General features: G+C 34.7%; 2 protein-coding genes across 2 annotated transcripts; both read left to right on the forward strand.

Moving 5' to 3' along the window:
• The first annotated feature begins 5,784 nt into the window (after window positions 1–5,784).
• LOC140835062 (elongation factor 1-alpha-like) lies at window positions 5,785–8,366 on the forward strand. The gene is made up of 3 exons (XM_073200389.1): window positions 5,785–5,919; window positions 6,545–7,022; window positions 7,123–8,366. Exons 2-3 carry the CDS (start codon window positions 6,561–6,563, stop codon window positions 8,008–8,010), a joined length of 1,350 nt encoding a protein of 449 aa, XP_073056490.1. The 5' UTR covers window positions 5,785–5,919; window positions 6,545–6,560; the 3' UTR covers window positions 8,011–8,366.
• A 1,943-nt stretch (window positions 8,367–10,309) lies between these two features.
• On the forward strand, window positions 10,310–11,513 carry LOC140835070 (4,5-DOPA dioxygenase extradiol-like). The gene has a single exon (XM_073200398.1). It carries the CDS (start codon window positions 10,493–10,495, stop codon window positions 11,291–11,293), a length of 801 nt encoding a protein of 266 aa, XP_073056499.1. The 5' UTR covers window positions 10,310–10,492; the 3' UTR covers window positions 11,294–11,513.
• Window positions 11,514–12,428: the final 915 nt, after the last annotated feature.

A 12,428-nucleotide genomic window follows, 5' to 3' on the forward strand; every position in this document is an offset into this window, starting at 1 on the left:
AATATTTGATGCATGAAATGTGGAAAATGTTTTTTCAAGCATCTCAGATTCAGTAATCTCATGGCCACAAAATTTCAATTGCGAGATTATTCTATACATCGCCGAATTGTAATCACTGACTTTTTTAAAGTCTTGGAATCTTAATGTATTCCATTCATCCCGGGCGGTCGGAAGTATAACTTCTCTTATATGTTCAAATCTTTCTTTTAATCCCTTCCACAAAGCCATGTGATTTTTTTCAGTCAGATATTCACATTTCAATCCATCGTCGAGATGTCGACGTAAAAATATTATGGCTCTTGCCTTTTCTTGTGACGTGCATATGCCATTTTCTTTAATGGTCTCGCTTAGACCCAATGACTCAAGATGCATTTCTACATCTAGAGTCCATGGCATATAATTTTTCCCAGTAATGTCAAGAGCGATGAATTCGAGCTTTGTCAAGTTTGCCATGGTGGTACTAAAAATCACGATGCATTTTATTAGTTAATGAATATTGCAATACAAAGTAATGGATAAACAACAAGTACAAGTATTCAGTAAAAATAAAGAAAACACACGAGGAGGATATTCTCCGATAAATACAAGACTCGTGAGTATGATAACTAAAATAATTAAAAATAACCTTGCGAAAGCCATCTTCTTTTTTTCTCCGAAAATTTGATGAAGAATAATTTTTAGAGAAGAAGAGAAAGTTGGGGTGATTGAATGAGTTTGAGAGATCATATTTATAGGGCAAAAACTAGCCGTTTTGTTACCGTTGGTGAATAAAAGAATAAATGTATGTATTTGTATAATTTTATGGTAATAATATGGTATATATAATATGAGACATGTTTAAATAATTATATATATCATATCATAATATTATAACGAATGTCATAATTTATTTTGTTTAAAAGCCTTATAGGCTTTTATACTTGTCGTATCCCTTGCCGGGAGTGTGGGATGTCGTCTTAACATCCTCCCAGGATTTATAACAAGTTTATGAAAAATTTATTTTTATTATTTCTAATAATAACATTATATTGTATATTAAATAAATACACAATAAACAAATAACAGTAAAATAAATATAATTACTTTTGTTACCTTTTTCTTCTGTTTGGAGCTTGGAAAATATGTAGGACTTTTAGAGCTTCGTGCTGATAACGTGTTGTGAAAAAGTAAAAATTTACGGTAAAAAGTAAAAATCTCAAACTCTCAAAATTATCAAACTACACACTTTATAATATTTTTCTCTCAACTCAATTGTTATTTCATTCACAAATGAGTGCTCTATTTATAGAGTTTCATATACAAATATTCCAAAATAAATTACCTCATTACATACATCATCACACACTAATTTTCAATATTCAACACCTAATTTTACCTAATTTTCAACATTCAACATACATATTTTAATATTATATTTTCAACAATAGCTTCATACTTAAGCTTTGGGTCGGTCATGTTGAATGGACAGTGACGTTATGCCCAACGAGCTGGATCAAACAATCCTACGGTTATCTCCAGTCCTAGGGGTGCAAACGAACCGAATCGAGCCGAATAATAGTAAAAAAGTCAGGCTCGAATTCGGCTCGAAATAGGTATATTCGAGTTCGAGCTCGATTCGAAGTTCGATAATTTCAAATATTTGGGCTTGAGCTCGGCTCGAAATGAAGTTCGAGTTCGGCTCGAAATATTCGAATATATTCGTGAACTATTCGAATTATTGCTCGGATATTAATGTTTGAAAGCTCGAAATGCTCGAAATATTCGAAATGTATATATATATATATAATTATATTATATTAATAAAATATTAAGGCTCGCGAACTATTCGCGAGCTATCGAACAAAATAATTTGGGCTCGAGTTCGGCTCGAAAAAAAGTTCGAACGTGTTCGAGTTCGGCTCAAATTCGATAAGTTCGTATACGAATCGAATATTTATCGAGCCGGCTTGAAAAACTCGCGAACATGTTCGATTCGTTTGCAGCCCTATCCAGTCCCCACACGCCACAACTCCAATTTTGTCAGATATATTTTATTATATATTAAAGTTGAAATATCTATAATAATTTATTTAACCCAAAAATACAAATTTATATCTTTCGTCAGAGGACAAAGATGTCAAATCCCACAACTTCCACTTCTCGACCATTTGATTCCACTCTTCGTATTTTATGACCTCTTATTTCAAAATTAGAGAAATTGTGATTATTTAATCTAAGTCTTGATCGATTTTTTTATTGATTATCTTTCTCAAATTTTGCAATTATCAAAGTCATATTTCAATTATTTGACTTTTTTTATTGGCTTTAAACTATTTTTTTCCCAATTTGATCGATGGTATTTAAATTTTATTATTTGATTGCGAAATGATATAAAACTGTATTCAAAGATAATATCGAATTTTAAAAAGGACAATATCTATTAAGATTAAAACATTTACGATTTTTTTTTCATATCTATTAGGAATTATAAGTAATTGAATGAAAAATTAAAATAACATCTAGGTGTGTAAAGAATTACATCGACTATCCAACCGGCCCTAAAAATACCGAGTTAGGGTTCGGATGATTTGGCTTCGGGTGATATTAGGTCAAACCCATACCGTCGTTTGTTCTATTTTTATCTCACCATTTTATTTCATAGTCGATTATTGATCATTTTAAAAATTATTTAGATTTTGAATTGAATTAGAAACAATAAAGTACAAGTTTGACGTGACAACGAAATATTGATATTTCTAATGTTACTATTGACACATGACATTGAAAAGCAAGTTAGTTAAAATTTGCAAATTACTATTTTTTTAAAAAAAATTCTTATATATTTTTTAATTTCTCATGTTGTTTCATAATTTGGTTCAGAAAAAAAAAATGCAAAAAACAATAAATATATGAAATTTGAAACTTGAAAGTTACTTTGTGGCTCGAAGACTTTTTACTACACTCATATCATAATTTTGTACCGTGATGTTTCAAGTTTTTCTAAATAATTGTTTCTTTTATGTATTAATTATGACAAAAAATTGTGTGAGAAAAAATTATCCGATTGAAGCAAACTTCGATTTAGTGATTTAGTTTCCCCCTAGCCCATCCTCTAGGTGGTTAAGAAGGCTCGCGACCCCTGCTATAATCAAAAGACTAAAGGCCTTAGCCTCTTACCCTTTTTATTTACCATCCCGGCTGGAGCAAGGTTCAAAAGAGCCTGCATTCATTTTGTCTCTGTGGGTCGAGGAGAAAAGGGGCTCAGCGTGCAGGTTGCTACTTATGCGACTGAGGACTCACGGGTCATATTTTGTGAGAAATATCTTTTATTTGGGCAATTCATTAAAAATATTACTTTTTATGCTAAAAGTATTATTTTTTATTGTGAATATCGGTAGGGTTGACCTGTCTCACAGATAAAGATTCGTGAGACATTCTTACAAGAGACCTAATCATTAATTAATAGTTTAGAAAATTATTATTATGCTCTTAAACTTAAATATGTACATATATGGAATATAATTAGTACCAGATTTAGGCTAAATTTTGTTATTATGTATTTAAATTAAAATATTATTATTGTTATGTCATTTGATATTTTGATATTTTATTTTATTTTAATTTTTTTTAATTATATTATTAAAAATAAAAGAATAATATATTTATATTATATAATAATAAATCAAATCGAGTTGGTCAGATTGATCGCGTTGTTTCTGGTCAGGTTCGACTTGTTAATTTTTTTACAAAACTCATTTTTCAATATGACTCGCTCGAATTGACGCTCAATTTATAACATCACTAAAACGTAAATTTTTTTTTTGAAAAAATACATTACACAGACTCATCATATAATATTAATTTAAACACATACAAAGTGCGTGCCATAATAGCTAGTGTATATAAAAATTAAGGTATTTAATTATAATTTTAAAGTTTTCTTAAAAAAATATCTAGGTTTTTCTTTAACTTTTAATTGAATTCTTTAATATGAAATTCCTAGAATTATTGTCTAATAAAAATAACAAAACACACAACAACGTATCAATTCAAACAGTACTTTAATATATATTGTTCTTGCCTATATATATGTTTAATATTGATATTTATATAATCACCGTTGAGTTGGCATATAAATATTAGATATGATGGAACTGCAAATTCAATAGATGACATGATTAATATTTTAATAGACGGATGTCATTGTTGTTCAAAATATATGAAAAAACAGTACAGATATGCAACAATCCAAACAAGCGTACTATTCACAGTAGAGAAAGACTAATGTATAAACCAGCAAATCAGTATCTTGAAGAAAACAATAGTATAATGCTTAATTTAATCAAACCGAGGCCTGTAGCTTGTACAGTTTCTTTAAAACAGATTCGCTCTCTCCGGTATGTGCTTCGAGGATTCAACGGACGTCTGTTTCCCAGGATACAACGGGCAAACCAACAGAGTTGCAACACAAAGCACTATGCTAGCGAACAAAATCAGTACCTGAACTTTATCAGTGAAGAGAGCAGAAGCAGAGCAGCAGAAGCAGTACTGTAGCAGAACAGAACTACTGTAGCAGAACAGAAGTTCAACAGAACGCAGAAGTATAGTGAGAGAAAGTGGATTTTCGGTAGCATTTTAGGCTAGGCTCAACAGTTGGGGAGATGAAGCACCAACAGTTATGCCATGCGAAAGGTCTCAAGGGCATGTGAAAGGTCTCATCTGAAAAAAGTAACAAAAAATGACATAGACTGCTAGACGATTTTTGCCTTGATCGGTCTGACATTCGACGCATACAGGTCGCGCTCGTACGCTTGCACACAAGTCAAGCCTTTTTTTCCACTGCAAATCGGGCCCATGATTTGCTCCCCCAGTTGGGGAGATGAAGCACCAACAGTTATGCCATGCGAAAGGTCTCAAGGGCATGTGAAAGGTCTCATCTGAAAAATGTAACAAAAAATGGCATAGACTGCTAGGCGATTTTTGCCTTGATCGGTCCGACATTCGACGCGTACAGGTCGCGCTCGTACGCTTGCATACAAGTCAAGCCTTTTTTTCCACTGCAAATCGGGTCCATGATGGTAAAAAGTACAAAATATAAATATAAAAATAAAATGTAACCAATTTTTTTAATTTTGGTTGTAAATGTTAAAAATCAAAACATGATATTTTACTCGATGTATTTTAAAATTGACATCGATAAAATCAAAAAAATATAATTATAATTTGAAATTTAATTGTTTTGTTTTTTTTCATTTTAATTGTTTTTGTTAATTTTCATTTTAAAATATTTAAAATAAAACTAGATTGAACTCATTTTTAGAATATCATATAGAATAGATATCTTGTGAGACGGTCTCACGAATTTTCATCTATGAGACGGGTCAACACTATCGATCTTCACAATAAAAGTAATATTCTTTACACAAAAAATAATTTTTTTTAAATGGATGACCCAAATAAGATATCTGTCTCACAAAATATGACCTGTAAGACCGTCTGACACAAATTTTTGTCTATCACATATGATAAATAATTGTATGATTGACATATATTTCGGAGATTATATATATAATTTTTAAAGTTAAAGGCTGTAAATATAAGTTTGATACAAACCCTAGTAGATCTATATGATTTTCAAAGTAGTTGGGTATTGTTCAATTATGATAAACTTCGGGGTGGTATATGTAATTAATTTATATATATTGTTAAAATTAAAAATAAAAAGCGTAATAAATTTAAAAAATAATATTATCTCTCTAGTTAATTGTTAAGTATGAAAGGGCATTCTAGTAAATGTCAATGAATCCAGCTTTTTTAGAAGCCCTAGCACCTTGTGCCTGGCGGGTATATAAACCATCAGAAGCCTCGTCAGAAACCCTCTGCAGTTCATTTCTTTATCGTCGGCCTCGGTTTCGATATCCATCGATCTCTTCAGAAAAGGTTGGACATCTTTTCCATTTTTTCTCCCAGGATAACAATTTTTCGGTTTTTCGCTTTTAAATTCATTCGATAGTGATTTTATTCTCAAATGTTGTCTATGCAATCGGGGTTCTCAGATTTGATGATATGTAATATTTAGATAGATTAATTTATTCGTATTATCTTGTTGCACGTGTTTTGTTGAAAGGTGTTGCAGATTTTTATCTATCATGGATTTTCTGTGTTTGTTGTGTGTTAATGTTTCAGCAATCCACTGATTAACACGAGGGGTTTTCCCCCTTCTAAATGGTGAGTTAGGCTAAGAAGGTTTTAGAAAAAGTTATTAAAAAATAAAAGACTGTTACCCAGAAAACTTGCTTTGTGGCTCCGGAATTGCAAATGCTATTTTCAAGTTTCATAAAGATTTTAACTACAAGATCCATCTGGTACTCTAGATTCCTTTTCGTTGGTACAAAATCTGACCCATTAGATGTACCAATTGAAATTCTATGATTTTTTGTATATTTTTTATGAAATCGTGCTTATGAGATTGTTATTTGTAATAATTCCGAAATGAATCAATTTTATGATCCTCTGTATGAGAGAAATCTTGGTTCCAGTTATACTTATTTTGATATATTTGCAGCTTGTAGACATTCACTATGGGTAAGGAAAAGGTTCACATTAGCATTGTGGTTATTGGCCATGTCGACTCTGGGAAGTCAACCACCACTGGTCACCTAATCTACAAGCTTGGTGGTATTGACAAGCGTGTTATTGAAAGGTTTGAGAAGGAGGCCGCTGAGATGAACAAGAGGTCATTCAAGTATGCCTGGGTTCTTGACAAGCTTAAGGCTGAACGTGAGCGTGGAATCACAATTGATATCGCTCTATGGAAGTTTGAGACCACCAAGTATTATTGCACTGTCATCGATGCTCCTGGACACCGTGACTTTATCAAGAATATGATTACTGGTACTTCCCAGGCTGATTGTGCTGTTCTGATTATTGACTCTACCACTGGTGGTTTCGAAGCTGGTATCTCGAAGGATGGTCAGACCCGTGAGCATGCATTGCTTGCCTTCACTCTCGGGGTCAAGCAAATGATTTGTTGCTGCAACAAAGTGAGACAATTTCCTCATTTTTATTTACTTAACCATGTGAATAATGTCTTTATTTTTAATAGTTATGTTCTCTAAACTGTTGATGTCAACGATTGTACAGATGGACGCCACCACACCAAAATACTCAAAAGCTAGATACGATGAAATTGTGAAGGAGGTGTCTTCCTACCTCAAGAAAGTTGGCTACAATCCTGACAAGATTCCATTCGTCCCCATTTCTGGTTTTGAGGGAGATAACATGATTGAGAGGTCGACAAACCTCGATTGGTACAAGGGCCCAACCCTCCTTGATGCACTGGACTTGATCACGGAGCCCAAAAGGCCATCAGACAAGCCCCTCCGTCTCCCACTTCAGGATGTTTACAAAATCGGTGGAATTGGTACTGTCCCTGTGGGCCGTGTCGAGACAGGTGTTTTGAAGCCTAGTATGGTCGTCACATTTGCCCCTACTGGTTTGACCACTGAGGTCAAGTCAGTTGAGATGCACCACGAATCCCTTCCTGAGGCTCTTCCTGGTGACAATGTTGGGTTCAACGTGAAGAATGTTGCTGTCAAGGATCTTAAGCGTGGCTATGTTGCATCAAACTCCAAGGATGATCCTGCAAAGGAAGCTGCGAACTTCACCGCCCAGGTCATCATCATGAACCACCCTGGCCAGATTGGAAATGGATATGCTCCAGTGCTCGACTGTCACACCTCCCACATTGCGGTTAAGTTTGCTGAACTCTTAACAAAGATCGACAGACGTTCAGGTAAAGAGCTCGAAAAGGAACCCAAATTCTTGAAGAATGGCGATGCTGGTTTCGTTAAGATGATTCCTACCAAACCCATGGTGGTGGAAACTTTTTCTGAGTACCCTCCTCTTGGCCGTTTTGCTGTCCGTGACATGCGTCAGACGGTTGCTGTTGGTGTTATTAAGAGTGTGGAGAAAAAGGATCCTACAGGTGCCAAGGTGACCAAGTCTGCTGCTAAGAAGGGTGGGAAGTGAACCGTGCAGGTTATTGATTTTATTTCTAGGGCAACAAAACTTTATTTCAATAAAATCTCACCTAAAAACTTTGCTCTTATATGTATGGCTTTATTAGGTGAAGTCTTCTGGTGGTTACGTTGTAGTTCTGTACCTTGTCAATCGAGAATTATATCCCAGACTTGGGTACTCGATAGGCGGTGGCAGAGTTCACAGCATACTCATTGTTAAATTTGTGTTTTTCTTGTGTGTTTTATGGTCTGGGGTGCTTTGGTTCTGCCAAGGTGGCCCAAGAGTTTTGCTTTTGTTTCAGTTGGATATCAATGATCATATGAATTCTAAACTTTGAGTCATATTATTTTAGCTTGGCTGTGTTATTCCTTGTTCTCGTGATCCACGATGGTTTGTTTGAGCTTTGTGACGTTCTATAGTAGATATTGTAGTTTGTGCGATTCACTGATACCATGTTGAAGTATATTAGGAGGTGACAACTTTTGCAAGTGATGCTCTTCGGTTCATTGGTTTGTCTCCAAGCTGCCTCAAAAAATGAGGGTACGTTCCACATTTGAAATTGAAATAGGTCACCGTTTCCTTTTACTCCATTAAATTTCTTTTGGGGTAAAATTTATGTTTTAGATTTTGCCTTTTCTACTCTTATCACTCTCGGCGAATCTTTTAGAATCCTTAATTTGCGCTTCTAAGATATTTGTAGGTATAGTGTCGCTCGACTCTTCCCGCAAAATAATAGTCTCGAGATTAAACATATCAAACAGGTCGATATTTCAAGTTCCTAAAACATTACAACACTAAAAGTTTTATGCAAAATGAAATTGAAAAGTACAGCAAAAGTCCGTTAGCCTGAATATAATTTTTTATATTTACCGAAGTTATCTGACTTCCCCCATCAGCCTCCACTTTTGAGGAGAACATAATCTTTTTTTATTGTATTTATACTGCTGTAAATGACTTGCTAAATTCGGTAGTCTGTTTTTCCGTTTTCTTGACATGATAGTCTGTTATGTTGCAAATAGACATGTTTAATCCATTATTATAAGTCATAGAAAGCATGTGTCCAATGGCTAAATATGGACTTGGGATCGAAGTTACTAACCGGGAAGGGAACATGTAGCCAGCAACCAGTCCAGTCGGCAGCAGGACATGTATGACAAATATATGACAATGTATCAAGTTTTTTCTTTATTCCGTGAATAAAATATATCACTCAACCAGACAAGACATCTCTTGACGAATTACAATCAAAATCAAAGAGAAACATAAACTACTCTACAATCCTACCACCGTCGTAACAAAGTCTCGTTGAAGATTTGATAGGGTGCCTCTATCATTTTCCTTATCTTCTGCAAGTTAATTAACTTAAGATAGTGTGCTCTATTCTTTTAGAAGTTTCGTGTTAATAGCGCTAAGTTCAAATGCGCAATGGCAGACGTAATAGAAAACTTCTTAATATTAAAATAATACAATAAAGATGCAGTTAGAATGTGTTTGGAATCATGGAATTCAAGAGGATTTAAAATTGAAAATATCAATTTAATATTTCGATAGATGAAATTTCAAAATGAGATTTGTATTTGGTAGAATTTGACGAGATTTTATTTAACTAGATGAAATCTTTGAAAAATATGTAAGATTTAATGAGATTTCATGGAACTTGAGTGATAAAAAGAAATAAAAGTATTTTTACTAATACATTTTTATAACTTTTTATAAATTTTCTTCTCAAATTTTATATAATACCATTTATCCAAAAATACATATTATAAACTCACAAACATTTATAACATATATATTTTTGAGAAAATTATTTCAAAATAAATTTTAAATATTTTTATATTAAAAAATCTATAAATAATACAAAATATTTATTATTTTAATAGTAAAAACTTAATTTATCAACATTTGATAAATTTAATTTTAAATATTGTTTATATGTTTGAAAATAATTTTTTTTCATCATAAAAAAATAGAAATATTTATATAAATATTAAAATAACAATACAAGATTTATTTAATGTAAAATAATTAAATTTTAATGGCAAAAACTTGTGTGAGACGGTCTCACGGGTCGTATTTGTGAGACGAGTCTCTTATTTGGGTCATCCATAAAAATGTATTACTTTTTATGCTAAGAGTATTACTTTTTATTGTGAATATGAGTAGGGTTAGGCCGTCTCACAGATTAAGATCCGTGAAACGATGTCACATGAGATCCACTTAATTTTAATTACATTTAAAATTTTTACTTTAACACCAAAATAGAATTTTAAATCGAAATCCAAATCTCATTTTTTTCTTATCCAAACATAGCGTTACGGAAAAGGCTGGTTGGTTGGAGAAGCAAAGTTTGGGACGTGAAGAAAAAGTCAACATGAGAATGGTAGGAACCTCCCACGGAACGAACGCAAAATCTCTCTTGTATATATACGCAATCGGGTGTTTGTGTTTTCGCTGAAAGTTGGTAATATATCTATCGACGAAGAACAAGATGATGACAGAGACCTTTTACATTTCCCATGGCTCGCCAACGCTTTCCATTGACGATTCCCTCCCGGCGCGTGGGTTCCTCAAAGCATTCCAGCAGAAGGTGTTTCCGGAGAAACCCAAAGCGATTTTGATAATATCGGGCCACTGGGAGACGGACGATCCTGAGGTTAACGCCGTGGAGGGTCCCAGTGAAACCATCTACGATTTCTACAACTTCCCGGAGAAGATGTACAAGCTCAAGTACCCGGCTCCCGGCGCTCCGAAATTGGCGAGCAGGGTGAAGGAGGTGCTTTCCGAATCGGGATTCAAGCGCGTGCACGTGGACAAGAAACGTGGACTGGATCACGGCGCATGGGTACCGCTGATGCTGATGTACCCGGAGGCGGACATCCCCGTGTGCCAGCTCTCCGTGCAGACGGAGAAGGATGCGTACCACCATTTTAATATGGGGAAGGCGCTGGTGCCGCTGAAAGACGAAGGTGTTTTGATTGTCGGGTCAGGCTCCGCTACCCATAATCTGCGGTCGATGGACCGCCAGGCTGGAAATTCGGTGACACCGTGGGCTTATGAGTTCGATAATTGGATCAAGGAAGCTCTTTACGATGGGAGATATGAAGATGTGAATGATTATGAAGCCAAGGCGCCGTATGCCAAGGCAGCGCATCCTAGGCCTGAACATTTTTATCCGCTGCACGTGGCGATGGGTGCGGCTGGAGGGAATACGAGAGGTGAGCTTATTCACAGCAGCTGGAGCGGTGGTACACTTTCTTATTCATCCTACAAGTTCACTGCAAAATCTTGAAATGATTGATTGTTGTTCATATACTTTTGTTGTTTGTGATATTAAAGTCTGAACGAAATGTAGCGTGTGCATCTGTTTGATTTATTCTCTGTAATTTGTAATAATTCCTCTTGTAAAGGTTGTCGTGATGTAGAATCAAGAATTTTTCTTCAAGAGAACTGAAAATTTGTCTCTGTAGTCCTTGTTCAACTTAATGTTCAGAAATTATGCAACATTTGAATTGTTTGGTCATACAAGAGCTCGGTACTTGGGCAATATTTCTCTCTTCCCCACGAATCCCATTTCCTTCTACGTTAGAAGGATCTGTGCCTTCCCTTTATTTAATTGTACGGAGAAATCTGAATTGTGATTATATGATCCATCATCCATCCATGAGGAGCTGATGAGGAGCGGGCTAACACAATTTCAACTTCGAAAATTGCGAAAAGCACTTCGTTCATGAGTAAACAACGCAAACTAATCACAGGCAATTCGCCGTTGTACCTTACCTGGTTCTTGAGAAAATGCTCTAATCATACTAGTGAGAGAAAAAAAATCATACGGTGTATCTAGATCATCTGGAAAGACAAACTATTGCAAAAATGAGTCTTAAGCAAAGCTACATCAATCCTCTATGCTTGACATTTGCATGGTGTATGAGGCTATAGGACCTGGATTGTTGCTTTTCTGCAACTTCCACCTTGGGCAACCAAGGCAGGCAGGAGAAGTTTGTGTGTCTAAATACCACCTAGTAAGTTATAATGAGTAGTACTTATAACTATGATAGGAAGCCTGTATGTAGTTTCAATATTATGCAGAAAGACTAACAATATTGTTGACATCTATTTATATCGTATCTTAAGTTTAATTACCTTATTATATAGGAGTGAGTCTCATGAGACCGTATCATAATATGTGAGACGGGTCAACCCTACTCATATTCACAATAATAAGTAATATTCTTAGCATAAAAAGAAATACTTTTTCATGGATGACCCAAATAAGAGATCCGTCTCACAAATACGACACGTGAGATCGTCTCACACAAGTTTTTGCGATTATATAGATATGATATGTTGTATGTGCTTGTCCTATCAAGTCAGATAGAGAGAGCCATGATAATCAGCTCAGCCAAGTAGACATGGGGAGAAATTCT

This window comes from Primulina eburnea, chromosome 1 (assembly GCF_022965805.1).
Source record: "Primulina eburnea isolate SZY01 chromosome 1, ASM2296580v1, whole genome shotgun sequence".
Lineage (NCBI taxonomy): Eukaryota > Viridiplantae > Streptophyta > Magnoliopsida > Lamiales > Gesneriaceae > Primulina > Primulina eburnea.